The following is an 18,099-nucleotide window of genomic DNA, read 5'->3' on the forward strand; positions in this document are numbered from 1 at the left end:
ACCTTAAGATACTATAATATAAAATATAACCGTATCTTAAGATAAAATATTATAGTATCTTCACCGTGTGTGACGCGCTTAAGAGAGAGATTTTGCCAAATGCGAATATGGTAAATTTCGAGAAGTTTCGATCAATCATCGCAGCATTTGGAAAAACCTGTAATACCGGCGACATTGTGGTACGGGAGCTATTAACGTTAAAAAAAAAGTCATTTTAGTATAGTTGGTTTTTTGATATACTGTTCCTCTTGCTATTTCGGTTAGAGTCCGGGCTGTCTGGCTGGTCGCAGTGGTTGCGTTTTTTAGTGCGCATCTCTTCTGCACAGGATAATTTCCTTAATTTAAAGTCATTTTTTAACGCGTAATTTTTAATATTTTGCCTTTAGATAGATCCATCAGACATAATTTTTTTATTGCAAGACGTTTTTTTCGTTGTTAAATAGGTGCCAGATGCAATTTTTTATTTCGTTTTTATAAAAAATTCAAATTATTTTAGAATGTCTGTAAATTTCATATTATGTTCTTCAAACATAATATAATCTAAAATTAATTAGCCAGACGCTAATTCGATTGTTAAGTATTAAATACGTACGAATAAAAACGTAGTGAAAGTAGGTAAGTATAACAATTTGATGATTGTGTATATGGAGAGATAGTTTAAAGTGCAAGAGAGATAGAAAGGGTCGGCCGCGAAAATTTAATAACAATAAAAAATAACTTTTTTTTTTCGAAAATATAAGATACATAGAAATTGAATTGTTCTTACTCTAGGATTCCCTGTGTTGTGGGAACAAGTACCTTCCATTGGTACATTTTATTCCTTAGGCTAAAAAATAAACTATTAGGGTACATCAACAATCTTCTATACAAAACAATTTTTTTATTACTTAACTATTAAGTTATGGGTTTAAATGAAAACAGCGATTACATAAACTTATTTATATTGTTTCCAATAGCACATTGCATAATACCACACATTCCACACCGCGTACAAGAAGAAAAAGAACCACAGACAAAATACAGTGTTGCCAATACAAGTTAAATTTTCTAATATATATCTAATATTAACTAGCGACCCGCCCGGCCCTGGCTTCGCACAGGTGCAATGCTGATACTAAATACACTACAGAAAAACTGTGAACGTTGAATATAACAACATAGCGGCCCGCTCCGGCTTCGCACGGGTATAAAATATATAGCCGGGCGGCCGGCTGGTACCGCCGCAAACGCTACGTCCCGCAATTCTTAAATCTGTAATATCTTCGAAAATATTCACTTAAATCATACGGTGTAAAGGGCCATATAGATCTATATTAAATGAACAATGTATTCAAGGTCTTTAATTGGTTAAGGATTAATGCTGTATTGGTTAAAATCGCTTCGAAAATTAGCCATTATTTGTCGTAAAAAGTAAATGACAAAAAAAGTTATTGTGGGTTATCCATAAGAGATAGACATATACCATCACGGACTTTTCTGTAGACCTTTTCAATGTGTACTATAGTTAGTACATTATTTTGATAAAACTCGTAGGGTGCCTGCGTTTGCACTGTAAGTGGAAAAAATGTAATTATTTACGAAATCACATTAGAAACCTCAAAAATAACAGTACTTCTCCACTATTTAATGGATGTTATTATACATATAAACCCCCCACTTGAATCACTCTATCTATTTAAAAAAAACACATCAAAATCCGTTGCGTAGTTTCAAAGATTTAAAGAGACATAGGGACAGAGAAAGCGACTTTGTTTTATACTATGTAGTGATGATGATAACAATATTAATTCATTAATCTTAATTCTTAATATATATACATAAATCTCGTGTCATAATGTTTGTCCTCAATGGACTCCTAAACCACTTAACCGATTATAATAAAATTCGCACACCATGTGCAGTTCGATCCAACTTGAGAGATAGGATAGTTTATACATGTAGGTACCATACGGGCGAAGCCGGGGCGGACCGCTAGTATACCTATATAAATTCATTCTAACTACTTTAGTTAAATTCAATACAAACTTAAACATGCGAGTGTGTGTGTGTTCACGTGTGTGTGTCGTGTGTGGTGTGGTGTGGGTGTGTGTACATCAATATTGAAACAAACTTTCTAGTTGTTTACAGATGATGGAATATTGGAAAACAATAACAATTCCTTAGACGATAACATAAATAATTCTGACAGTGTGAGGAAAGATGATGATGATGATGATTATGAAGATGGCTTTTTAAATTTAACAATGTAATTGTTTAACCTTCATTGATAAAGTTTTTATTCCATTCTTTTCAATGTATGGTAACTTTAATTTATTTTTCACTTTTATTTTTTTTTCATTTTAGCTTTTATTTATAAGAACAAGTGTAAATAATACTGTATTCTTGCAATTATTTCCTGTCGCATAGTTAAAATACACTAGCTGATGAGCTGCATGCTTCATTACTTTTTTTATTTATACACATTATTTAATACTTAACAATCGAATTAGCGTCTGGCTAATTAATTTTAGATTATATTATGTTTGAAGAACATAATATGAAATTTACAGACATTCTAAAATAATTTGAATTTTTTATAAAAACGAAATAAAAAATTGCGTCTGGCTCCTATTTAACAACGAAAAAAACGTCTTGCAATAAAAAAATTATGTCTAATGGATCTATCTAAAGATAAATATTAGAAATTACGCGTTAAAAAATGACTTTAAATTAAGGAAATTATCCTGTGCAGATGAGATGCGCACTAAAAAACGCAACCACTGCGACCAGCCAGACAGCCCGGACTCTAACCGAAATAGCAAGAGGAACAGTATATCAAAGAACCAACTATACTAAAATGCTCACTTGTCAACGTTGGTAGCTCCTATACGATTGATAAAGGACAGTGTTAAGCCTTTGTTATCGCGTTTCCAGCTAACGAGAACACGCCACTTATCGACGGTTTTCTTTGAATTTTCACTATTGTCTGGTATAGTCTTGAGAGGTTTTTGTGGGAAAAAAATATTGAAGCGTATTGTAAAAATGTAAAGCATTTGTGATTGAGATAAGATTTATGTTTAAAATTGCAAGACTTATTGCAACATTTTCTCCTGTTTCTGTGTTCACGTATGACGAACGATAAATAATATCGTTAAAACAGTAGCCTTACTCCTTTTTTTCTCTACATAATACAAAAAATATGATGGCTAAAAATCATCCTTTTCCTCAATATATTACATTAATTGAGGAAAGACGTAATTCTCTGCACAAAAAGAAAAGCTTTTGTTGTCAAGTCGTAATTTGAATTACACATGAAAATGAGACCCAAATACTGCTGTACCTTAGCTCTGAAATCATAATTTACTAACATCTAAAGAATGTTTATAATAGAGAGAACTTGACCTATTCTCTTAGATACCTTAATATTTACAATCATTAGGATGCTTCTCCACCAGAGATGTGCTATGCAGCTATGCTACGAAAATGTAATAGCTATGCTGTAAAACTATAATATGACCGTTTCCACTGATACTAAGCTATGTAGCGGTGCGATTAAGATGTGCTATGAAGATGCGCAGCTCGAGATATGCGATGTATCGATAATAGGCACTACACAGCTACACTACATAGCACGCATCCATAGCACACAGAACGCATCCTTCGATATAAAAACGTATTTTAGCTAGATCCGTTTTCACCAGTGCTATTCGCATAAAATAATATAATCGATTAAACGTATACACAGCATCGTAGCATAGTTTAATTTTGTTATTTTATAGCTTTTAGTTTAGTTTAGTTTATAGACATAATATTATGATCAATATTGGGAGAAGCCTCTGGCTCCTGAGACACAGTTTTAAACTAGTTCAGGAGCCGAAGGATTCATTACTTTGACCTGTGTAATTATGTCAATAAAGAATTTTTTTTTTTTATAGCATATCTGGTAGAAAAGCACCCTTATAACTATGGCTTTATGTATTTGTGTTGTACTAACACGCCAGTTTCAAATTAGTATGCGTCGTTGTGAGCTAAATTAGTTACTCAATTTAAACCAGACTGTGTGTGGAATCTTTGTCATATAAATTCACTCCGAACCATTTTAAGATAGATAAAATTGTTGATGAAAAAATAGCAATAACATTTTTCTGCCAGTCATACAACGATAAAACTGTATTCAAAATATTTCTAAACGAAATAAATGAAATAAATAAAACGAGATATTTTGTCGCATAATTGATTTGTGATTCAGAATTTTGACAATGTGTGCCCGAATGCTATAAAACAAATAGGTTGATGAATATTGTATATTGATTAGATATTATGTTATTCTAAAACATTTTATATAAACTATAGTCACAGATTTAGTCGTAGGTATTTTATAAATTTTTATTCCAATATAATTTTAATAGGTTCTAAGAAAATATTGTTTACCATCTGTTTACTACTTAATCATAAACGAAGGCCAAACTTTTAGAAATAGTTAACGTTATATTTTTACTTTTTTGTGCTAATTTAAATGAATTTTTTTATTACAAGTAACAAATGAGGATCAGCTTTATCAGCTACGTATTCGTAAAATGAAATCATTAAATTAATAATGGATAATGGACCAATTTGTTGTTAATTGCGAATGTAGAATAACGAGTAGACAAAACCACACGCTTTATTGAAATTCTCGTGTAAATTTCGCTTCGAATAAATGTAATTGTGTAACATTGCATTTAGATCAAACGAGAAAATGCTCATTCTAACCCCACTATGTCGAATTATTTTAGTGTAACAGGCGTAGAGCATTCTTTCGTTGTTCTTAGTGCGTTCGAAAAGATTCAATGCAATGTTCTAATACTGAACAACACTGAATACGAGGTTTCGTGTACACTCAAAGATCACGAAAGAATGCTCTTGCTTTAGCTCTAGCTCTATGTTCGTTTGATGTAAATGCACTGTAATAGACAGGATACATTTTGTATTAAAAAATTGTTATATTGCAGTTGTAAAGTACCTAAATCTTTACATCTAAATCTTTAAAGGATAGTTATCATCTACTGTTTGTCATGTTTCTTCACTCTTTAATCATCCTACGCATCTAAAATGATAACATAATATTTTACATACATATTTTTTCTAGGTTTATTCTAAGACAAATTCGAAGTCATATTAATAAGCCATGACACTGCCAAACTAATGGTTACAACATTTTCATTACGTATAAAATCAAACGTTCAAAATCGAAGCATTTTGAATGCTTACCCATTCAGTTTACCTTTAAAACTCGCAAATTAGATACACGGAAAACTTTACAAAACTAACAATATCAAATTGTACCGTACCTTGTACCGTGACCTACTTCTGTAAGAGTAAACATCGAGTCTCAAAAGACTCTAGCTTACTGAGACCTTCGCCAAGGTTGAAACATTGAAAGCCCGAGAATTCAATGTAACTTTTTGTTCATACCGAATTTTAATCTTTAATGTATGGAAATTGTAACTCCTTGATCTATGAAAGAGGTTATATTTAACGCGGAAGTCAAGGAAAACTCATTTTCTTTTATGGATGGTCCTTTATGTCGTAAAATTATTTAAATGAAGAATTTAAGCTTGTAATGACTATAATTATCTTCCGGCTAACCTTGCTACTAAAACTCGACCTAATCAATTTTTGAGCAGAATTAAAAATAACTTATATGAAACAATTCATAGTTTGCACATTTTTAATACATGGGTCAATTTTATTTTATCTTCAATGTCAATGTTAATAACATAGCATATTTTCTAACAATACGCAATATGAAAACCAGTCCATGCACGTAGTTAAATAAAAATAACATTAGCTCTGGCTACGTTACCTTTATGCAAATCGGAAAGAACCACAGGAATTAGATTTGTTAGACCACTGTTATGTAAGGCACATATTCTAATGCAAAATTTTCCTTCTATTGAAGAGGAAAAATGTAATAAGCAAGAAAGGTTTGCTTTTATTGTTGACATGGATTTTAATTACAGTCTTCTACTAAGTTAATATGTTTAGGCAGATAAAAAGATAATTTGTACATTTATTTTAAGTTACATATCGTTTCTGTAAATTTTGTTTTTGTGTGCATTGTACAATAAAGTGTTTTCTATTCTATTCTAAAGAATAAATAGAAAAATTATCCGTAGTTTTTAAATACTGAAGAAGATTTTAAAATAAATGGTTTTTAAATAGGAAATATTGTAATACTGTGACTTTGAAGGTGCTACAATCCATAGCACAAAAGCATAAAGCGATAAAAAAAAGACGGGTTGCACTCCGGGAGTGCCGGCAGAAGTGAAAACTTGATTATTAACGTTCAGCATGTTTGATATTTTGGAATGGTATCCGTCTTACGCATGGAATATAAGGGCTAAAAAAAACCGTCTTACGTACTTAATAAAAAAACATTAAATACATTTATACAAAACATTATTCTATGTACTCGTAAATCTCTTACTCTAAGAGATTAATTCGTATTCTGTTTTGTTAGCAGGAATATTAAAATGTTACCGTAAAGATCCTTTATTACAACATAAACTTGCTATTTCGGCTTTTTTCTTGATGGCCGCTGAAAATTTTCCTTATGTTGCAGGTAATGTTATCTTTACGATTATGATAATTTGGGATTGTGAACATTTTATGCTTTCTTAGTTCACAATTTTGCTGGCTTAGAGCTCGACTGACACCATACTGATACTGACATTAATGTTTTGAAACAATATCTACTTAATTTTTCTTTATTTGAATTTTCAACAACAAAGCATGAAAGTTTTCTTTTAATTCCCTAGTCGCTACTCGCTATTTAACAATTGCAAGTTGCAATATGAACATACTCTTAACTTAAAAATAACAAGTTCTTAAATATAAAAAGTTCTCACTTGTCTCACACTTATTAGTTTTCTCGTACATTAATATCCCATTTATTTCAGAGTAAAACATATTATTTTCGACGAAACCATACAATTATTACAAGTCCCAAGACGAACTTCCAAATAAATACTTTGTTACAGATCCCTACGTGAAGATCTGCCTGATTTGTCAAGGGAAGCGTATTAAGAAAAAGAAGACTACCGTCAAAAAGAACACTTTGAATCCAGTGTACAATGAAGCGCTAGTTTTCGATCTACCCGCAGAAAATGTTTATGACGTCACATTACTCGTCAAGGTCATCGATTATGATTTGTAAGTATTTATTTCACACTAAACTACTACTAATTCATTTGTTAAGATGTTTGTAGTAGGTTTCTGCCTAGGATATTTTTTTCGTACATTTTTAAAGACTTGCGTCATATTTGTGTACCCTCGTTTCATTAAAAACTGTTTTCCTGGTTCGTTAAAGTCCGTAATGATTTAAAAATAAGTTTAAGGAAAGTTAATCTATTTGTGAATCATTAGCTAACTTTCCGATTTTGTTTAGAGTTTTAATCAGTACAATTTTCCGTATCCCGTACTTGCAAAAAAGTTTTTTCTCATTAAATGCTGTTTGTTTTTTGGTCCGGGAGCCAGCAGCAGATTTTATGACCAAGTTCCTCTCAAGCGGTAATTAGTAAAATGCATCAAAGTATAGTATTATGAAGCCTCGTGAACGTCAGCTGGAGCTCGGTTGGGGGGAAGAGCGGTTGTAGCCTCCCGTATCAGCTGACGGTTTTTCCACCAAGATACAGCCAGCTGACATATATATTTATCCACAGTTACATATAAGCTATCATCAGGTAAATTTTTGTTTGAGAGGAAATAACGGAAAATAAATTTTTCTTTAAATTTAACTTTCATGTTCGAGACACCAGCTGACGTATAATACACCATGTTGTAACCAGCTGACTATTTTTTTTCGTTGAGATATTGGGTTAGCTACAATTTGACAAATTTTTAGCTGAGAGGAAATGAATGAATGAATGTATTTTTTTTCCTATGTGCGTGGGAGGCTACAACCGCTCACCCCCCCAACCGAGCGCCAGCTGACGTTCACGAGGCTTTATAATACTATACTCTCATGCGTCTGACCAATTATCTCTTGAGAGGAAATAGTTAACCAAATTTGCACCTGGCTCCCTAACCATTTGTATCCTCGGGTTCCATTACAACACTATTTTATTTCTTTATTCTAAATTTCAATTTAATATATTAGATATCCGAATTATAACCACAATTTCAACGAACATAATTCAAAATACCTTCATTTTCAATATTGCACTAATCCGTAATAATTCTCAATTCCTGAAATCAGATAAAGCACTAAGAAGCAATTAGACGCATTTCAAAACAATTCATATATTAATTAAACAGCTATTATGCAAACTGTTTACTCAGCAAATATTGTTAATTGGATTATTATCCTTCAGCGTTGCACGTGTTTGTTTTCATATTCACTATATTGTTTGATTTTTGATGCATTTACTGACGGTAATTACTATAAAGTATAAACTCTGTTTGGGTTTCACAAAGGGTTCGTTGGAATTGTTTTATTCGGAGTGTTGTGTTGGTTTTATTGAAATATTGTATAATAAATAAAGTTTTACATTGTGTTATACAATGTTGAAATGGAATAAAATATGTAAAAAATGTATGTGGATATTTATGTAGGTAAATAAACGCGCTCTTAATTTTATTTAGTTGATTAATGATAATAAGATAAACTCATAAAATTATTTTATTGTTACAAATCCTTGTGTTTGAATTAAATATATCTGTTAATATTACATACAAACTTACAAACATACAAGTGAACCTAATAAGTGTGTTAAAAAGTAATCAATTTTCCAATATTCCTTCACGATAAATTGGCGTTTGAAAAGTAATTTAGTAACAAGTTTAGACTACACAATTACACATCCTTACGTAACTTTCGTACCGTTGGTATTAACTTCATAAAAAGTTATGATTCGGAGAGAGTTTCCTATTTAGATATAGAGTAAAATGTTATAAGTATAAAATTTTATGTTAACTACTTCGTGACTTGTTTTCAATGATATATCTATATAAGAAAATAGGAATACAGTCAGTTAATATTTTATCATTTGTGTTATATTGGTCGTTTTTTATATAGAGTGACTATTTGACTGACTATTTTTTTTTCATTAAATGATTTCTTAAATTTTTCTATAACCTTAGCCAGTCGAACGCGCGCTTACGTTTAATATTATGTTTTCGTAGACACCATGGCCATATTTGCGGAGCGTTATAGCTGCGTGAAGCCGAGGGATGTAAACATAGTTTTAGAAAAAATCTAAAAAAAAAATATTTTGATGTCATTTTGTTGATTTAGTTTTTTTAAAGGAGTTTCCTGTATATTATTTTTATGAAGGAATGAATGAATGAATGAAAGCTTTTATTGCAAAAAAATAAGTTTAGCTAAACTAAGTTCCTACAAAAGCCTCCTATAAACTCCTCCACGATTATTTTGGAAGTTCTGTTATTCTATATATATTCCTTTGCATCATCTTCCTATCAATTGTTTGTCTCTGCTTATGAAGAGTAAATCAAATGAAAATATATCCTATTACCAGAATCGGTCAAAACGAGCTAATCGGTTGCACCGCAATCGGCTCGAACATGATCGGCATAGGCCGCGAGCACTGGCTCGAGATGCTCGACAACGCTCGCAAGCCGGTCGCGCAGTGGTACCCGCTCACCAAGAGCCCGCCCGCGCCCGCCGCGCCGCACGCGCCGCACGCGCGCGACCCGCCCTTCGGCTGCCTCAGCGGCAGGTATGTACACTGTCGCGGAACAATTCCAACCAATACCCGCGGCCCCAGTCGGTAAGAATCCGACATAACCCACGGCTCCTTCCCCGGGGGCAGTGGGTATCTTTGGAAGATTTCCCCACTTAAAAAAAAGACGGGTTGCACTCCGGGAGTGCCGGCAGAAGTGAAAACTTGATTATTAACGTTGAGCATGTCTGATATTTTGGAATAGTATCCGTCTTACGCTTTTTCGATCAGGCCACGTGTCCTGACGCGAGTTTAAGATTTTATACCCATTACAGAAAAAGTGCTCAACGCCGCTAAAGAAGTTTTCACTTCAAAAATGTACTTTACAATACTTCCATATTTACAAGTAAAGTTTAATATATTAATTATGTTTAATTTATCTTATATATAAAAATGAATCGCAAAATGTGTTGGTAAGCGCATAACTCGAGAACGGCTGAACCGATTTCGATAATTCTTTTTTTATTATATTCCTTGAAGTACGAGGATGGTTTTTATGTAGAGAAAACGTAAACATGTACCACGGGCGAAGCCGGGGCGGACCGCTAGTTTAGGATATAAAAATGAATCGCAAAATGTGTTGGTAAGCGCATAACTCGGGAACGGCTGAACCGATTTCGATAATTCTTTTTTTATTATATTCCTTGAAGTACGAGGATGGTTATTATGTAGAGAAAACGTAAACATGTACCACGGGCGAAGCCGGGGCGGACCGCTAGTTTAGGAATAAATTTGTTAATATCTTTAAAAATTACAGATGAAGAGATCAAGCAAGAAAAATATTGGGAGAAATCTGAAATTTCAAGGAATTGAGGACATCAGGTAATCTCGAGATGCCAAAGATTTATAAGTAGACGATAGAAACGGTTGTATGTCCATTTACTGTAGAGATACAAGATAAGTGATATTCAGTAGAAGTGTATATTTTAGAGCGTTGATGTAGAAAATGAATTTATCCCTTAGATTTCTTGTTTGTGTCCCGTATATTTTGGTGTATGTAGCCGTGTTAGATAATCATTGTCATCGTCATTTCTATTCTATCGGTTTATATGGAATAACTCTCTACTTTAAAACTTACTTACAAAATAAAAAATACCTAAATAAATAGTAAATATAACTTACACTTTTTCGTATAACAACGTATTTTTTTATAAAAAAAGACGGGTTGCACTCCGGGAGTGCCGGCAGAAGTGAAAACTTGATTATTAACGTTGAGCATGTTTGATATTTTGGAATGGTATCCGTCTTACGCTTTTTCGATCAGGTCACGTGTCCTGATGCGAATTTAAGATTTTATGCCCATTACAGAAAAAGTGCTCAACGCCGCTAAAGAAGTTTTCACTTCAAAACTTCATAAGTTTGATATAAAAGCACAAATATAACAATTTCTGAGTTATTCCAACTTTCGAGGCCCGTTCCTTGACGTGACATATCTTTCATCCTCTCTATATCTTTGTAACTCTATTTACAAACGCACACTTCAATTCAAGACTTGTCATGTACATATATCTTTAAATAGATGGTAAAGTTGTTGTCTATTACTTAATATAGAAATAGAGTTAAAATATAATTAATCATATCAAGCGTTTATAAATCTCATGATATATAAATTGTGTAGCAAAAATTATCTTTTCCATTATTTCCGCACAATTTTGTCTGGTAGAAACCGCTGATCGGCGAAGACCTTCATTTCTATAGAATACGCTGTTGAAAAGTTGAATGTTTGACATTCTTTACGTCTGACAATAAGTAGATGGATTTTTGCAAATTAAATACTTAAATAAAAAAGTAATTTTTGTTACGTTAGCTGCGCCGTTGTAAACGACATTGAATGCAAATAAAGCTTTAATATAATATTATTGTACTTATATATATTTACTATTTACTATATGATACTCAATTGATATTGTAAGTTAACGTATAAATGTATCTATCTGTATTCTATACTGTAATATTGTATTTTATGAGATTTTTCAATCATAATAAAAACGTGGAGTTGGTTTTCGTTTAATATGTCTCTTAGCTTTCATTTTAGAGTTCCAATATGAAAAATACGAAAAAACTATAAAATATATAGCTTATAAAAATTACTTTCTTTAAAAAATGGAATATTAAATATCCACTATTTTCCGAATTTCCATGTAAGTTGTAGATGCAAAAAATTGAGAAAAAAATACGTTTTACGAGTAGATGTATTTCAATTAAGTATATTAACCGTATGTAGTGTATCCATGTTTAATAATAATTTGAAAAATTATCAGTGTTGATCTCATAAAAAGTGGTTAAAAAATATTCAAAAAATCATATTTTACTTGAAGTGTATAAATAATAAATATTAAATATAAATTAATATATATTTATGAATAAATATAGAATAAGAAGGTAGTTGTCAAAGTAGTTTTTATATATCCCTATATTTTAAAATATTTGATGATTGATTGATGTTTCAATACACTTAAATAGTAAGTGTTCAGAGGCCACCTTATTGGCATTCCGCATTCTCTACCAGCCAATCTATTGCAGAGTAGATATAAATGAATAAATGATACTATTTTCTTCCTGCTGAACAAACTATATTGTTCATACATGTATTGGTACTTAATTTTAAATTATATCCCATCTATTTCAGCCATTTTTCGTATGTTATGATAAGCATACAATCAAAATTGTATAATATATGTATTTAACATATACATAATATAATAATTAATAACGTAACAAAAGCAAATCTCACATGAAAAATAAAAAATATTTTGTTATATAAACCTTAGTGACTAAATTGTCTTTGTATCTACGAAACATATCCTAAAAATATCATTATAGTTTCAAAGTAATATCACCTGTATCAAAGTTTATAATCTGCGATAACTCAATTAAAATTAATTGTCACGGTTTTGGGAAATTTAACAAGATCAATATTAGTTTGGTCCTTTAACGTGATCTAATTAATAACTTTGTTTACAGAACCTTAATTATTTTATAATATTAATTATGATATCGTTGTATGTAGAGAATAATTGGATATTTTGTGTATTTTAATTATTTCTCGTATATGGTATATAAAAGTTATTTTAATTTTTTTTTAACCTTTTAAATCTTCTATATTATATGATTTATGTATATATAATTATATATATATATATTTGAAAATCATAATACATAATTATTATGTGTGAAATTTTCTTTTGTTTAAGAGAATTGATAAAGGCTTCAAAACATTCTACAAACTGAAGTTAGTTTGTACGCTTTTGTGTATTTGTGCGAAATAAAACAGGACGGAAAAAAAACCTTTCCTTTTTGCCAAGTTTTATAGGAAAAAAATGTCAACATATCGATTTTCCTAAGTGATAAAAAATATTTTCCTAAACGATGGAATAGGAACGATGGATAGTTATCCAATATTACATATAAAACGTCTATATGAAATAAGATGTTTGCGTAATCTATCCCAAAGCTTTGTGTACCCATTTCTCTTTGAAATATAAAAAATATATCTTTGAAAAAGTACAATAGATGGACATAATAATATGTGATGTAATTATTTTTGTACGGACTATCGTAATACTTCGTTATTCCTTAAGTCTTTATACTGTAACTGTCTAGATGTAAGAGATTATACTGATTTATGAATAAAATGTTGATATTTTTATATTGTGTTTTATTTTTCCCTGTCATATTCGATAACTGTTAACCAAGGAAAGAACCTTAAGAACAAAGAAGTTATTAATTTTATTATTATTATTAACCGTATTTAAAAAATCAATTTGTTTCTAATTATTCTGTACTTTATAAAATATGTAAAGTCTACTAGTATATAAGTTAACTAAACAATACTGGCTAAGTCTGGAGAGGAAGGCGTCGATCGTCTCTAGCACAGGTATGTTCCTAGTTGAGGCGATCGTCGTGTCTAATTTGTTTTTTGTATTTATGTATTGTTTCGAAATAAACGATTTTTATTTATTTATTTAAAAGTACATTTAGATCATCAAACGAGCGAACGCTCATTCTAACCCCACTATGTCAAATTCTTTTAGTGTAAACAGGCGAAGAGCATTCTTTCGTAGTTCTAAGTGCGTTTGAAAAGATTCTATACAACGTTCTTATACTGAACAACGATGAATACGAGTTTTCGATTACACTAAAAGATCACGAAATGCTCTTGCTCTAGCTCTATGTTCATTTGGTCTGAATGCACCGTTTCTCTAGTTGAGTGACCTAAGTTTGTTTAGAGCAAAATCCGAGGTTAGGCCCTGCAAACTGTCTTTTGAAATAACATACTAAGCTTATGCTAATAAATCTCTCACCCAACTTAATAAATGGTAATATATTTTATTCTACCTGTGAGAAAAGTAGGGCTGTGTCACACAATAGATGTAGATTTGAATAAAAATCAACCCCATCCCTTACAATCCCTTGAGAGTTATGGGGTATCTACATACATATATTTAGTTTTGATGATCGAATACTTCGCAACAAATGTGTGACTAAAACATGTATTAGAATGGTTGTCTTTAAAACCACAAAAAAAACAAGAGTTAAGGAGATTTTAAGTCAAATTTTTGAATGAAAATATGAGGTAAGTAAATTGAATAATATTAATGTGATCGATTTGCCTATGATGTGGTTACATGATACCTTATGTACCTAATAATATCTACCTAATATCAATTTTCTAAATCTAAAGAAAATCCTAATTCAGACAATTATGATGATTTAGAAACTTATTAAGGCATATGGAACCACAAATACGTCGGTAAGTTATCCACTTTCTTTGTTTTCTGTATACGCAAATTGTATCAACTGTAAGATTAATCTAAAAACTTCTGAGTTAAAAAGTAAACAAACAGTAAAGTCACTAGAAAACTTTTTCAATTAAATAAAATCAATAATTTTTCATTTACGAGAAACTGCAGGTATTTGCTCAGCGTCCTTTAAATTCTGCAGTCGAGTCTCAAAGATATTCCAAATTAATATCTAAAGCTTCATAAGGCGAAGATCATTATTGGTCAAAGCTGAGAAGCTAATAGATTTTAGACGAGTGGAATTTAAAGTACCTATTTCATTTGGAAAAATAACTTAGTTTCGCAATAAGTTTTAGAATCACATGCAATGATGTAGCTAACTTTAAAACATAGTAGGTAGGTTATTTGTATCCCTGATCACTTTTCATACATAGCAAACGTACATAGTTATGAATATAATAATATGTATATATGATAATATGTAGCATGTAGGTTTTTAATAACTCATTCCTATATCTGTTTGTTACAATCAAAGTTCAATTTGCCCTCGCGTAATTATTTAGCTGTCTTTTCACAAAGCACATCCGATGTTGATCAACATTTTAACATTATGTGAAATATTTTCATAATAATATAAAGCGACGTGAAAAATTTAATAACGCTATGAGCATAGCGAGTACTAAGAATCTCTGTACATTTCTATCTAAATAGTAAGAGGAGAGAAACACGTGTAAAAACAAGATTTTTCATTAAAATGTTTCCCATTGAACTTAAGTCGTCTCACGGTAAACTAAATAATCTTCTCTTTGACCTCTTCAGTTTATTACCTACAGCCGGTGAAGATGTTTGCTATGACAAACTTTTATTAGTAAATTCTCAAGGGAGACAATCCGCTATATTCAAGTTAAAATGCTCGTAAAACGACTACCTCATATTAATTCTATCTATGTCAAGAATTTATTCTTCGGTTTTTTGTTGATTATTTTTCTATGTACTTAATTGGGCATATTTTTTAGTTTTATGCTATTGTGTGTTCATCTCAAACTAGTATCTGAAAAGGTTATATTATATGTTAAAATAAAACAGAGCTATGTTTTGGTATGTAATGCAATGGTTTGGTATTAATGAAACACTTTCTTGACTGAATACTGTATAATAATGTATTCACAACTGTTATATAACTGCTATTACAACTGCTCTTAAACGGACTATAGTATGACGCACACATACAAAACATACATGATACATTACACACTACATCTCCCCTCATGGAAAATAATAAAAAAAATAGTAATTAACATTTTTTTTTAGCTGAATATAATGCAAATTTTTTCTTCGTTTTTGGTTACATATCTTAATACCTATCATATAAACGAGTAAATAAAATCAAAATTAAAATTAAAACAATAGCATGAATTTTAACCTATTACTAAGTACTTATTTTTAAAACTCCAAAAAGAACATTCTACACGATTACACATTGGCTTACACACTACATAGTAACTAATACTAATAGATTAAAACAAATAATTTTAATTAACTTCTCATGTACGAAAATAATGGAAAAATTATACAATATTAGAAAATATTTTATCGTCATATCCGTATTTAAAAAATGTCACAGTCCGTAATTAATTAATAGTCATATCCGAGTAAAATAATAATTATCTTTCAATAAATCTTACAATATATTCTCATAGAATACGTTTATTTATGTGCTTACAGTTTACACATCATACTTAGAAACGACATAATATGTATTCATTATCTGTATTCAATTTTCTTCATATATTTTATTCTTTATGTACTTCCTCATACGTACAACAATATCAAGATACACAATTTCATTTAGGGTAATCTTCCCTCTTAATATTTATCATAATTATAATTAATAACACCGTCGTGTTTTATATTATTCATCTTATTATATTCAATAATTCAAGATACAAGAAATATATTTATTTATTTATTATAACATTAACATTAATTCAGGCAGTTCTTTTAACACATCATTATATTATCATATATTTTATACCTTTATTCATACCATGTGTCCAAGTTATCTTCACGAGTGGTAGCTCGACCTAATCATGATCAGAATTAACAAGGATTCCGTGCCTGTCATGTATCCTGGTGTACCTTGTTTCTAACAATCATATCATTTCACTTTTCAATTGTAGCTCTCAGGCTTACATATTAATTTATTTTTATTTTTCATACAATATTAAGTCTTATTTCTTCGAGTAATTAAATGTCACATTATTTAATTTTTGATAGGAATATAAAAGAAAAAACTTAGGTGATCAAGCTAAGATTCCGTCTATATCCTAACAAAAAAAACAATCTGAGTAATTTTTTTTTGTACTCATACAACGACAAATATTTACTTTTTCTCTTCGTCTATTATTCACAAATATCATTAGATATTTATCATGGTAATTCATTTAATCAAATAAGAATATACTTTTACTTTAGTCTCTTTAAATCATGTTTTAAATATTGAAATATAAGTTTCATTACAATCGTTATTTATGAAATTAGTGTGACTCTCCGAATCCAAAATGTTAATTAAAAAAAATTAAAGTTTCACACTCAATTGAATTGACAAGATCGTATTTCATTACGAACATTTTATAAAATGCACAGAACGATGCATTGTGACTACCTAGTTACCTACATGGTAACACGAAATATGAGACGAAATTACAGACGCTGCATACCATTTCCCTATTTGGTAGCGCTTTATAAAACAAACAATGAACTAATAGAATTATCTGTTACTAAGTACTTTGATTATACATAGCTATAATTATATATTTATGTATAATAAATATAACATAATAATGGTTTTTGACAAAAAAAATAATCTTTTAACGGATGCTTTTAACTAAAATAATTAGTTACCTTACATTAATGTAACATACACTGCTTGAACTTTAAATTTCACTTTTAGTTTTTTTTTCACGAAATTAAACTTTTATTCCGTCGTCACTCTTGAATTTCGGGACATTCGGGATTCTGGTGAATTTGGGAAAATGTCTGCTATTCACACTGGCTGATCTCCCGGCTCCAGCTGCATCCTTCCAAATCTCCAATTTTTTAAAAAAACTTTCTTCGTCAAATAAATTCTGTTCTTAATTTCCATATTCACGTTCGTCGATTTTTTTATTATATTGATAAATTTTCTATCCGGTACATTGCGATTTGCGAATACGCATAAAAATTATTTGTTTAAATTTTAACTTTTAAAATATTATTTTTCAAAAATGATCCATAGCTCAGTACTGCCGCGAGGCAGCACTGGCAGGGTCGCCATGCAATGGCTTGTGGTATTAATGAAACACTTTCTTGACTGAATACTGTATAATAATGTATTCACAACTGTTATATAACTGCTATTACAACTGCTCTTAAACGGACTATAGTATGACGCACACATACAAAACATACATGATACATTACACACTACACATAGTAACATGAAAACTGTTCATACGATCAAAAGAACATTTCTGAGAATTATACTAGGTTTACTCAGAATTTTCCACTTCCTCAAGTACACAAAAACTTTGATTTGTTTTGGACTAGTATTTATTACTTCTTATTTTTGTTAGTCACAGTTCGTTACAGTATAACTTGTAATAAATTATGTTTAC

General features: G+C 30.6%; 1 protein-coding gene across 1 annotated transcript in view; it reads left to right on the forward strand.

Moving 5' to 3' along the window:
* The window catches only part of LOC149897111 (synaptotagmin-10-like), a 50,695-nt gene extending 39,114 nt beyond the window's left edge, over nt 1-11,581 (forward strand). Inside the window, exons 8-10 of the mRNA XM_090116610.1 lie at nt 7,002-7,173; nt 9,498-9,698; nt 10,459-11,581. Coding sequence (XP_089972736.1) covers nt 7,002-7,173; nt 9,498-9,698; nt 10,459-10,462 — 377 coding nt within the window. The 3' untranslated portion in view covers nt 10,463-11,581. The remainder of the gene's footprint in view (nt 1-7,001; nt 7,174-9,497; nt 9,699-10,458) is intronic.
* Nucleotides 11,582-18,099: the final 6,518 nt, after the last annotated feature.

This window comes from Colias eurytheme, chromosome 26 (assembly GCF_061535395.1).
Source record: "Colias eurytheme isolate Ceu_HAF_F1 chromosome 26, ilColEury1 Martin Lab GWU primary, whole genome shotgun sequence".
In the NCBI taxonomy this organism is placed as follows: Eukaryota; Metazoa; Arthropoda; class Insecta; order Lepidoptera; family Pieridae; genus Colias; species Colias eurytheme.